The 11304-nt window shown below is 67.4% G+C and overlaps 2 protein-coding genes across 12 annotated transcripts in view; one reads left to right on the top strand and one right to left on the bottom strand.

The window, feature by feature from the left end:
• FLII (FLII actin remodeling protein) overlaps window positions 1–7072 on the top strand; it is a 12621-nt gene extending 5549 nt beyond the window's left edge. The window contains exons 10-30 of the mRNA XM_024127905.3: window positions 308–392; window positions 738–885; window positions 1068–1201; window positions 1338–1550; window positions 1707–1886; window positions 2583–2665; window positions 2782–2856; window positions 3073–3156; window positions 3268–3439; window positions 3984–4088; window positions 4177–4368; window positions 4613–4801; window positions 4933–5072; window positions 5154–5391; window positions 5499–5653; window positions 5897–5957; window positions 6035–6163; window positions 6240–6346; window positions 6439–6544; window positions 6640–6705; window positions 6785–7072. Coding sequence (XP_023983673.1) covers window positions 308–392; window positions 738–885; window positions 1068–1201; window positions 1338–1550; window positions 1707–1886; window positions 2583–2665; window positions 2782–2856; window positions 3073–3156; window positions 3268–3439; window positions 3984–4088; window positions 4177–4368; window positions 4613–4801; window positions 4933–5072; window positions 5154–5391; window positions 5499–5653; window positions 5897–5957; window positions 6035–6163; window positions 6240–6346; window positions 6439–6544; window positions 6640–6705; window positions 6785–6919 — 2797 coding nt within the window. The 3' untranslated portion in view covers window positions 6920–7072. The remainder of the gene's footprint in view (window positions 1–307; window positions 393–737; window positions 886–1067; window positions 1202–1337; window positions 1551–1706; window positions 1887–2582; window positions 2666–2781; window positions 2857–3072; window positions 3157–3267; window positions 3440–3983; window positions 4089–4176; window positions 4369–4612; window positions 4802–4932; window positions 5073–5153; window positions 5392–5498; window positions 5654–5896; window positions 5958–6034; window positions 6164–6239; window positions 6347–6438; window positions 6545–6639; window positions 6706–6784) is intronic.
• Window positions 7073–7460: 388 nt separating this feature from the next.
• Window positions 7461–11304, bottom strand: part of LLGL1 (LLGL scribble cell polarity complex component 1) — a 16624-nt gene continuing 12780 nt past the window's right edge. For 8 of the 11 annotated variants that reach the window (XM_028484086.2, XM_024127981.3, XM_028484087.2 and 5 more), the window contains 7 exons: window positions 9907–10202; window positions 9286–9550; window positions 9072–9186; window positions 8811–8923; window positions 8472–8592; window positions 8233–8323; window positions 7461–7598 (listed from right to left, as the gene is read on the bottom strand). In XM_028484086.2, coding sequence (XP_028339887.1) covers window positions 8242–8323; window positions 8472–8592; window positions 8811–8923; window positions 9072–9186; window positions 9286–9550; window positions 9907–10202 — 992 coding nt within the window. In that variant the 3' untranslated portion in view covers window positions 7461–7598; window positions 8233–8241. Of the gene's footprint in view, window positions 7599–8232; window positions 8324–8471; window positions 8593–8810; window positions 8924–9071; window positions 9551–9906; window positions 10203–11304 lie in introns of all 11 variants that reach the window. The other 3 variants (XM_028484085.2, XM_055082427.1, XM_028484083.2) reach the window with 2 other exon arrangements.

Genomic DNA, 11304 nt, shown 5'->3' with positions numbered 1-11304 from the left:
GCACAGGCTCCGGACGCGCAGGCCCAGCGGCCATGGCTCACGGGCCCAGCCGCTCCGCGGCATGTGGGATCTTCCCAGACCGGGCCGCGAACCCGGTTCCCCTGCATCGGCAGGCGGACGCGCAACCACTGCGCCACCAGGGAAGCCCGGCCCCTCCCACCTTTGCCGGCACCTTCCAATTGGCTGGTTTCCTAACTAGCCGGGCTGCTTAGGCTCTCTGGCTGTACTTGCCTCCCCGACCCAGGACTGGAAGGCCCCCGGCTCCCCGTCTGCCACCCTCCCCTGAGGCCCAGCTATGTCGTCACAGGTGCACAAAGCTGAGGAAGCTGGTCCTGAACAAGAATCGCCTGGTGACCCTCCCGGAGGCCGTCCACTTCCTGACAGAGATCGAGGTTGGGCAGGCGGCTGGTACTGGGGGGAGGGAGGAACGGGAGAGGTGCGGACAGACCCCCAGAGAAGACCGAGCAAAGGGCTCCTGGAGGGGTGGCTGGTGCCAGGGTGAGGAGGGGGTGACCCACGTCCTGTGTCCACATCACGCTTGACAGCATCGCTTAAGCCTCATAATCGGCCAGTCTGTGAGGTCACACTTCACAGACGGGAAAGCCCAGGCCCACGAGGGTGGCTGCAGGGGGAGAACCTGGGCCCTTTGGCCCCGGAGGTTGCAAAGAGCAGGGGTTTGGGGTGGCCGGGAGGTAGAACTCGGGCTCAGCGCCGGCTCCGCTTGCCCCACGAGGCAGGTCCTGGACGTGCGGGAGAACCCCAGCCTGGTCATGCCCCCCAAGCCCGCTGACCGCACCGCCGAGTGGTACAACATCGACTTCTCGCTGCAGAACCAGCTGCGGCTGGCGGGAGCCTCCCCTGCCACGGTGGCCGCGGCGGCGGCTGGTGAGCAGGGGAAGGTCTGGCCTGGCAGTGGGGGCTCCTCCCTGGGTTTTAGCTTACCCATCTATAAATCGGGTGGGACGCGCTCTCTGGATGCCGGGCGTGGGGTGGGCCCCTGGTTGGCTGGACGCCCCAGGCGGGGTGGGGGGGCAGCCAGGTCAGCGGTGTACCCCGCCCCTCGGCAGGAACTGGGCCCAAGGACCCCCTGGCTCGCAAGATGCGGCTGCGGAGGCGCAAGGACTCGGCCCAGGATGACCAGGCCAAGCAGGTGCTGAAGGCCATGTCGGATGTGGCCCAGGAGAAGAACAAGAAGCGGGAGGTAAGCCGGGCCGGGGCTCAGGCTGCTCAGCAGTGCAGCCCGGGCCCAGTGGGAGAGGGGGCCCTGAGCTGGGTCGCAGGCAGACCGGCAGGAGCGGCTGCACGGAGTCAAGCCGGCATCGTGCCTGCCGTCCCAGGAGAGCGTGGACTCTGGAGTGCCTGGGGGCAAGGTGCGGCGCTGGGACCAGGGCCTGGAGAAGCCGCGCCTCGACTACTCTGAGTTCTTCACGGAGGACGTGGGCCAGCTGCCTGGCCTGACCATCTGGCAGATGGAGAACTTCGTGCCCGTGCTGGTGGGGGAAGCCCTCCACGGCAGGTTCTACGAGGCCGACTGCTACATTGTGCTCAAGGTGAGGGGCAGGGGGCTGCGAGGCCCGAGCTGGATGGCTCGGAGCCACCCGCTCCCAGCCGTGTTCTGGGGGAGGGTGGGCGGCGAGGGCTCTGCCCGGGAGGCTGCCCAGCAGAAGCCTGGTGGCGGCTGACCCGGCCACTGTCCTGGCCTCCAGACCTTTCTGGATGACAGCGGGTCTCTGAGCTGGGAGATCTACTACTGGATCGGCGGGGAGGCCACACTCGACAAGAAGGCCTGCTCTGCCATCCACGCCGTCAACCTGCGCAACTACCTGGGCGCCGAGTGCCGCACCGTGCGCGAGGAGATGGGCGAGGAGAGTGACGAGTTCCTGCAGGTGCGGTGCGGAGGGGCGGGGTCGAAGCCGGGGCCGGTGGGCGGGGCTGACTGAAAGGTATCGGGTGCGGAGCCCCGCGGACCTATGGCAGACAGCAGGGACGGATGGGGTGAGGTCAGGGAAGTGAGGTGAGGCCACCGGTTGGGAGCCTGGGCCGCTGGAGGCGAGTCCTGGCTCGGGAGGATAAGGAGGATGAGGAGACCAGGCTAGTTTGGGAGCTGGAAACTGGGTTGGTGGTGGCGTAGGAGACCAGGAGAGATGGGGGGCTGGGACGAGCTGCTGGAGGGCGGCCCACCAAGGAGGCGGGGCCGCGGGCAGGGCCAGAGTCCCGTGAGCTGGGTTAGTGAGAGGCACCGGCCTAGCCGCCAGCCGGTTACGTGTAGGTACCTACACGGGACGAGGCTTTGGGCGCTTCCACCTGAGTTTGCCTTCTTCCATAAACCTGCCCGGTCCTGTCCCCTGATAACGCGCGTATCTAAACACGCTGTGTCCGGACACAAGCAAACGCGTTCGCGCTTATATGCAGCCTACCGCCCCGTGTGCGTTTACGTCTATAGACGCGGATCTTGTATTTCCAACATCATCGTGGATTCGCAGCGTCTGACTCGGCTGCACGCAGGTCCGCCCCTCCCGACAGGTGGCGTTGGGCGGGGGTGGGGGGACAGCTCAGTGCAAGTCCACACGCCCCGCACACAGGTGTTTGACAACGACATCTCCTACATCGAGGGTGGAACAGCCAGTGGCTTCTACACCGTGGAGGACGCACACTACGTGACCAGGTGAGGGGTGTGTGCGCGGCACTGGCCTGGACTCAGCTGGGAGGGATGGGGGGAGGGAACTGGGGTGAATCTGCCCCTTGGTGTCCCCGCCAAGCCGCTCTTGCTCTGGCCCCCAGGATGTACCGTGTGTATGGAAAAAAGAACCTCAAGTTGGAGCCCGTGCCTCTCAAGGGCGCCTCCCTGGACCCAAGGTGAGCCCCATGACGTGAGGTGGGGGTGCTTCACCCCGAACCCCCTCCCTCCCAGTGGGGGGCAGGGCTCGGCTCTAGACAGAGAGGCCTTCCAGCCCTTGTCCCGCAGAGCTTGGCAGGAGGTCCAGCAAGGAGGGATGTGGGGCGGGGTCAGAGGCACGGGGGCAGCCGTTGCCCGTGGCAGCCCCTCCCACCCCTCCCACCCCTCCTGTCCAGGTTTGTCTTCCTGCTGGACCAAGGGCTGGACATCTGCGTGTGGCGGGGGGCCCAGGCCACGCTGAGCAGCACCACCAAGGCCAGGTAGGAGGACCGTGACGTGCGCAGGCGTGCTGGGGTGCGCCGCGCGGAGGAAAACCGTCACGCGAGGAGGAGGGGTGGGCTTCATCGCTAAGGCTTTGCACCCGCCCTCAGGCTCTTTGCAGAGAAAATTAACAAGAACGAGCGAAAAGGGAAGGCGGAGATCTCGCTGCTGGTCCAAGGCCAGGAGCTCCCGGAGTTCTGGGAGGCGCTGGGCGGGGAGCCCTCCGAGATCCAGAAGCACGTGCCCGATGACTTCTGGCCACCCCAGCCCAAGCTGTATAGGGTGAGCCGGCGGCGCGGGGCTGGCCCGACTTCACTGGCGGTCAGGCCGCTGGCAGGCAGGCGGCAGCTGCGGTCTTCTTCGGGACCTCGGTGGGCAGAGGGGGCCACCTTCTGGGCAAGGAGTAGCTCGGCACGGGTCTGAGGCCGGCTCTGAGGGGGGCCGGGGGCACTGGTGTCGGGCTCTGTGCTTCCGGGAAGGCGGGGCTGGAGAGGGAGGCCAAGAAGCACACGGGTACCAGGCCTGGGGACCTGGCCTTCGTGCTGTAGGTGACAGGAAGGTGGGCGTGTTGTGGGCGGGAAGAGGACAGGTTAGAGAAACCCGTAAGGACCTGGAGAGGGCGGGTAGGGCAGGCACCGTCTGCCAGCCCTTCTTCCACTGACAGGATTTTCTAGAAAGCATCTTGGGGTGGAGGGAGGAAGCCGGCCCGGAGAGGAGCAGCCTGTGGACCTGAGAGCAGGGGCCAGCCTGGAGCAGGGGCTGTTGTGGCCGGGGCTCGTGTTCCCCAGACCCAGCCTGGTTTAAGCCCGCCTCTTGCTCCTGCCAGGTGGGCCTGGGCCTGGGCTACCTGGAGCTGCCGCAGATCAACTACAAGCTCTCTGTGGAACATAAGACGCGGCCCAAGGTGGAACTGATGCCTGGGATGCGGCTGGTGAGATGCACAGGGAGGAGGGCGTGGGGGCTGGATCCCTTCTTGCTGGTGGCCCTGGTCTTGACCTCCAGCCTCCGGGGCCCCGCAGCTGCAGAGCCTACTGGACACGCGCTGCGTGTACATCCTGGACTGTTGGTCCGATGTGTTCATCTGGCTCGGCCGCAAGTCCCCGCGCCTGGTACGCGCTGCCGCCCTCAAGCTGGGCCAGGAGCTGTGCGGGATGCTGCACCGGCCGCGCCACGCCGTGGTTAGCCGCACCCTGGAGGGCACAGAGGCGCAGGTGTGCGATGCGGCGCCCCCGGAGGCCTCCTCCCCGAGATGCCCGCGGGCGCGTTCTTGCCCTGACCCTCTGTGGACCGGTTGGTTACCAAGCTCCACAGCTTCCCAGATCCCCTGCCCGGGCCCCGCCCCCACACTCCTAGGCCCCCTTGGTTGCTAGGCCACACCTCTCCCAATTCCTAGGCCCCGCCCTGCTTCCCCAGGCCCCGCCTCCTCTGCCGCCTACTCTAGCTGTGCCTTTTCAGGTGTTCAAGGCCAAGTTCAAGAACTGGGACGATGTGTTGACCGTGGACTACACGCGCAATGCAGAGGCCGTGCTGCAGGGCCCGGGGCTCGCGGGGAAGGTGAAGCGTGACGCTGAGAAGAAAGATCAGATGAAGGCCGACCTCACCTCGCTCTTCCTGCCGCGGCAGCCGCGCATGCCTCTGGCGGAGGTGGGCACGGGGCTGGGGCTGGGGCTGGGGCTGGGGCTGGGGCTCGGGCACGGGGCGGGCGGGCTGGGCTGGGCTGGGCTGGGCTGGGCTGTCCTGTCCCATCCCGCCGTGACGGGTGGGGCCGCACGCAGGCGGAGCAGCTGATGGAGGAGTGGAACGAGGACCTGGACGGCATGGAGGGCTTCGTGCTCGAGGGGAAGAAGTTCGCCCGGCTGCCCGAGGAGGAGTTTGGCCACTTCTACACGCAGGACTGCTACGTCTTCCTCTGCAGGTGCCTCCCCCGCGTGCCCCTCGCCCCACCCGCCCCTGGTGCTGGGGGCTCAGCCCTGCCCACCGCCCTCTGACCCCGCAGGTACTGGGTCCCCGTGGAGTATGAGGAGGAGGAGGAGGAGAAGCAGAAGGAGAAGGCGGGGGCTGAGGACCAGGAGGGCGAGGAGGTGGCGGCCGAGGCAGAGGAGAAGCAGCCCGAGGAGGACTTCCAGTGCATAGTGTACTTCTGGCAGGGCCGCGAAGCTTCCAACATGGGCTGGCTGACCTTCACCTTCAGCCTGCAGAAGAAGTTTGAGAGCCTCTTCCCCGGCAAACTGGAGGTGTGCCAGCCACACCCCCAGAACCCGGGGAGGGGGTGTCCCTGGGCCTCACGCAGGGGAGCCTTGCCCCACCAGGGAGCTGCCCCTGACGGCTTCCGTGCCCCCAGGTGGTACGCATGACACAGCAGCAGGAGAACCCCAAGTTTCTGTCCCATTTCAAGAGAAAGTTTATCATCCACCGGGGCAAGAGGAAGGCGGCCCAGGGAGCCCTGCAACCAAGCCTGTACCAGATCCGCAGCAACGGCAGCGCCCTCTGCACCCGGTGCCTGGCCGCGGGGAGCGGGCGCGGGAGGCCAGGGGGCTGTGTCCCGCCCGGGCTCCGTACTGACCCCTCCCCTCCCCTCCCCCCCCCCCCAAGCCTGTACCAGATCCGCAGCAACGGCAGCGCCCTCTGCACCCGGTGCCTGGCCGCGGGGAGCGGGCGCGGGAGGCCAGGGGGCTGTGTCCCGCCCGGGCCACGTACTGACCCCTCCCCTCCCCCCCCCCCCCTCCCCTCCCCCCCCAGGTGCATCCAGATCGGCACCGACTCCGGTCTCCTCAACTCCGAGTTCTGCTTCATCCTCAAGGTGGGGCCTGGCGCGGCCGGGAGCGGGGCAAGGGCGGGGGTGCGGGCAGGGCCTGACCTGGGCCCCCGCACACCCAGGTTCCCTTCGAGAGCGAGGACAACCAGGGCATCGTGTACGCGTGGGTGGGCCGGGCGTCGGACCCCGACGAGGCCAAGCTGGCGGAGGACATCCTGAACAGCATGTTTGAGGCCTCCTACAGCAAGCAGGTGAGCAGGGCGGGCGGCGCGCGGCGGGCGGCTGGGGGAGGGCGGCCAGCCCCGAGCCGACCGACCTCTCCCCCAGGTCGTCAGCGAGGGCGAGGAGCCGGAGAACTTCTTCTGGGTGGGCATCGGGGCGCAGAAGCCCTACGACGACGACGCCGAGTACATGAAGCACACGCGGCTCTTCCGGTGAGGACGGCCCCGCCCCAGCCCCCAGCCTCCCGCTCAGTCCTGGCCCTGCTGCTGTGACCCTCGGCCTCTCCATGACCCTTGACCCCCAGGTGCTCCAACGAGAAGGGCTACTTTGCAGTGACCGAGAAGTGCTCTGACTTTTGCCAAGACGACCTGGCAGACGATGACATCATGCTCTTGGACAACGGCCAAGAGGTGAGAGCCCACCAACCCTGTCCGTTCGGGGAGCCCTGCCATCCCTGGATGGGAATTCTGAGGCCGGGCGACCACCTCCCCCGCTGTCCCCACAGGTCTACATGTGGGTGGGGACCCAGACAAGCCAGGTGGAGATCAAGCTGAGTCTGAAGGCCTGCCAGGTGAGTGGGGGAGGGGCCGAGGCTGGGCCTGGCGGGCGGGGCTGAGGCTGCAGGTGCCAATCACTGTCCCGCCCCCCAGGTGTACATCCAGCACATGCGCTCCAAGGAGCACGAGCGTCCCCGCCGCCTGCGCCTGGTGCGCAAGGGCAATGAGCAGCACGCCTTCACCCGCTGCTTCCACGCCTGGAGCACCTTCCGCCAGGCCCTGACCTAGGGCAGCTGCCCGCGTGCCCCGGTGGCCACCACTGGCTCTGCGGAGGGCGAGAGAGGGCCTGTGTGTCCACCACCTGCCCCCGGTGCCGCCGTCCCCAGCAGCAGCAACGGGAGGAACCCTGCCCAGTGAGTGTGGTTGCCCTCTAAGAGATATTAAATGCTTTTATTTTCAACATCATTAAAAATCAGTATTTTTAATATTAAAATTGCTAATTTTAACAAAATGACAGAAAAAAACCCCAGGGTACAATCTACAAAAGGAAACCCATCCTGACCCCCGCTCCCCACACATACACGCCCCAGTCCTGGGTGCCCAGTGGAGCTCTCAGTCAGAAATACACACACGCACGCGCACACACGCACACTCGTGCACGGCGGGGGGCGGGGGGGGGGTGCTGGCCCAGGAGCACGTACCAAAATAGTTTTAGAAATGACTGTGGCGCCTGGCACAGGCGTTAGAAAAATATTCTTTGCAAAAGGGGAGGAAAAGGACGGTGTTGTCGCCTGGGAGGTGACAGGCTGTGAGCCCCAGCTGCCCTCCCCTGTGGCACCTGACCTCCCGGGTGGCCTCTGGGGCCAGGCTGGGCAGGTCCCGCTGGAGCCTGAGATTAGCAGGTGCAGGTCCACGTGAAGGGCCGGGGTTCTGGGTCCCAGCTGCGAACAGGGCAGGCCTGGCAGTCCTGGTAGAGGAAGGAAAAGGGGTCAGCAGAAGGCCAGGGAGGCCTGGGGGCAGGCGACCCGGCCACGTGTGGGCCACCGCTCAGTCTCTCTCCAGGACGAGGGCAAGGGCCCTGGAGTGGACAGCCTTAGCCCTGACCACATGTGGGCCTGAGGCCACAGCGTGGCCCTGGAGGGGCAGTAGTGACCCCAGCAACAAAGAGGGAGCCGCAGCGCCTGTGCAGGGAGGGGCAGGGGGCAGGGGGCAGGGGGCGGGGGCAGACCTACGGACTCAGATTCGGGCCTGGGCTGGTGCGGGGCCGCTCAGCCTCGGGCAGCGCCCAATCTCGCACACCTGGGTGATCTCACCTGCCAAACAGGCTGGCCAAACCATCTGAGCCCCAAGCTGCCGTTCCCCTAGGTGGTTTGGCCTGGTCTCGTACCAGACACCAGCCGTGTCATCCGGGGGCTGACGACGGGCTGGCCCTGATTTCTAACAGCAAACTATGAGACGCACGTCTACGTGGGCTGCAGAGGCCCCCGCCGGGAGGGGGCAGGCTGGAGAAACGCCTCCCCGGGCCTGCCAGGGTTTCGGGTGCAACACCGGGGAGGGTGAGGCCGCGCCGAGGGGACCAGGGAGGCCCAGGGCCCCCGCACCTGAGCGCCTCATCCGATCAGGATGGGGCAGGCTCGGGCCTCGTCCTCTTCTGACAGGTTCCGCAGGTTCTTTTCGGATTCCTCTGAAGAGCTGCGGGGAGGGGCGGCGGTCAGCAGGTCTGGGGTCAGGCCCTCGTCGGCCCTCTGTGCCCAGCTGGGATGTGAGGCCGGCTGGAGGGTGGGCGGAGGGAGGCTGGGGGCCGACCAACCCCCTCCCGTGGACCCAGCCACCTCCTCACCCCAGGAAGTCCTTCACGTCCTCCACCGTCACGTCCCCTGTCGTGTCCAGCGTCGTGTCGGCACTGGTGGCCGAGTCGACGGACGTGGGTGAGAGCGTGGCCTCCGGCGGCTCCGGGGTGTCTGCAGAGAGAGTGATCAGGCCCTTCCCAGGGCCCCGGGGCAGACTCCACCCCTGGGGCCCTGGCCCCGAGTCCAGCGCCCAGTGGACCACGGCACCGGCACGCAGACCCCCACCCTCTCGTGCCCAGCACGCCCTTCCCCCGGCCCCCTCGGTGGCCGCAGCCCGCAGAGGCCCGCCCTGAGGCTGAGCTGCCGCGCTTCACGCCCGCCCTCCTCACCAGCTCCCTCGCTGCGGGTGGGATCGGGGCTTCCGCCGCGGCTCTGTGGGCCCAGGACGACGCCAGGGGTCCCGTTAGCCTGGCTCAGCTTGGGCGACTCTCGGGGCCTGTAGCTGCAGAGATGGGTCTGTGCTGGGGACCGGGAGCAGGTGCCTCACGGCTCGAGGGCCAGGCCCCCACCCTCCCACTCCTGAGCCCTGGGACCAGAGAGGGGTGACACCGGGGATGGCGACCGGGCTCCTTGCTCCGGGCCCCACGCACCTGGCATGCATGGCATCGCGGGGCCAACTGATGTCCAGAGAGCAGAGCGGCTCCGTGATGTTCCGGGCGCTCAGGGAGAAGCGCTCAAACTCCGACGGGGAAATCAGGTAGAACCCTGGGGGCGGGCGGGAGGGGAGCGGAGAGCACAGTGAAGGGCCCGCCCCCTCCCGGAAGTCCCGTGGGCGGCCCCTCCCCTGCCGGCCGGGGCCCTCACCCTGGCCGTGTCGTGTGAAGACGCAGGAGGCGATGCCGCTGATGTCCTCCTTGCGGATGCAGGCGTAGTGCACCTGGGGCCGCAGGCCGGGCACCGAGAACACATGCACGTCGCCCAGGTTGGTGAGGCAGGCCAGGCAGGTCTCGGCGTAGTCCTCGCAGGCCACGCTGGCAAAGGTGGCCAGGGCCACCTTGCGCACTCGGCAGCCCTCGTGGGCCGTCAGCTTGAACTTGGTCTTGGCGCTCACTTTGGGCAGCGTGAACACCTGGAGGCGGGCAGGGGATGGCCGCTGAGCAGGGCCCGGCCTGTCCTCGCCCCGCGCCGCCACCCAGCCCAGCCCTCCGGCCCCACCCGCTTCTCTGCCCGGAAACCTGCCAGGCCCCTCCCGCTGCGGCTGAGCCGGTCCCACCGGGTGGAAGGGCGGGGGGCTGGGACCCCCCCACACCTCGAGCTCTGGGGGGGACGCTCGAGGTCCTGGGGGCCCCCGGGGTTCCCCAAGGGGTCTCTGCCAGCTGGGGGCTCTCGGGAGGCCTCAGCAAGTGGGCGTAGGCGGGCAAGCGTCGGCGAGGGTCTGGCGGTGTCCAGGAGGCGGAAGCCCCAGGGGTCTCTGTGCCAGCTCACCTTGAACTGCTCCTCAGATGCGATAAGCACAGCGTGGCCGCCCTGCATGTCGGGCGCCTGCGCCAGGTCCCTTGAGGCCTCGTAGGGCTCCGGCAGCGGGCGGCCGCGTCCATCCAGCACGGCCACGGCCACCACGGGTGCGCGGTGCATCAGCTGTACCTCCTTGCCCAGCACGGCCTCCACTGCCCGCTCGGGCCGCCTGTCGCTGTTCGCCGCTGCCGCCGGCACCTCCAGCGCGTAGGCAAATACGGAGCCCGAGTTGGTGCCCGCCCACATGGTGGGGCCGTGGTGGGCCGCTGGGGGACGATGGGCTGGTGAGGCAGGCACGTGCCTCCCCTCCCCTCCCCGCCCCTCCCGATGCCCTGGGACCCTGGACTGGTTCTCTCTGGCCCACACCTCCCTGGTGACCTCGGCCAGTCCTCCTGCAGGCACAGGAGTGACCTCTAGGGCACCTCCGCGGGGATGTCAAACCGGACCCTGACCTCTCAGACCCACCCTCCCACAGCATCCCGGGGATGCGGCCCCGTCGCAGAGCCCCGACTCCCCCACGTCCGTCACGGGTCCCGCCGCAGACACCCAGCCTGCCATCCTGTGCAAGCTGAGCCCCCTCGGGAAGGAGTGGAAAATCAGCTAAAAACGCACAGGCGTGGATGGACCGGGCAGTCACCGATGTGCACCCCTGATGAACTAGGTGACCTCAGCAGCAACCACACGGGGGCGGGAAGACCGGAACAAACACTCAGCGGGCAACCAAAGCCATGCTTGCCGCAGCCCAGCCGGCTGCTCGGGGGGACACGGAAGCAGGCCGGCCAAACCCCGGGGCTGCAGCATCCAGGCGGTGGGAAGGTCCACCGGACAGAGGGACGCTCCACAAACACCACCAGGAGTGGGGGCTCCCCTCCCAGACAGAGACGGAAAAACGCATCAATGATAGCGCCATGTGCAGACCAGCGAGACGCTGACCCAACCCCAAAAAGGCGTTTCTGAGATGAACAGAGTCACCTGCGGGCCGAGGGTGACAGGAAAACTCCAGCATCAGCGTCCCTGCTACGGCGCGCGCCTCGGGCACCCTGGCTGTAGGTTACGCCCGCCAGACGCACACTGAGCTGCTCACACAGGGGCTTTCACTTAAAATCCCCCACGAGACACAACAGAGAGCGGGGGCGGGCAGCGGGTGTGGGGTTGAACGGGATGTGCCCCATCATCAAGTTAAACCAATCAGCAACTCCGTCCGTAAACCCGACTGCATCACTACGCTCTGCAGGACCCTCAGGGGCTCCAACCGCTCGGGGACAAAGCCAGCTCCTAGGGCTTCCCTGGTGGCGCAGCGGTTAAGAATCCGCCTGCCAATGCAGGGGACACGGGTTCAAGCCCTGGTCTGGGAAGATCCCACATGCC

Source organism: Physeter macrocephalus, unplaced genomic scaffold, assembly GCF_002837175.3.
Source record: "Physeter macrocephalus isolate SW-GA unplaced genomic scaffold, ASM283717v5 random_121, whole genome shotgun sequence".
NCBI classification, from domain to species: Eukaryota; Metazoa; Chordata; class Mammalia; order Artiodactyla; family Physeteridae; genus Physeter; species Physeter macrocephalus.
This window is presented reverse-complemented; position numbering and strand designations above follow the sequence as displayed.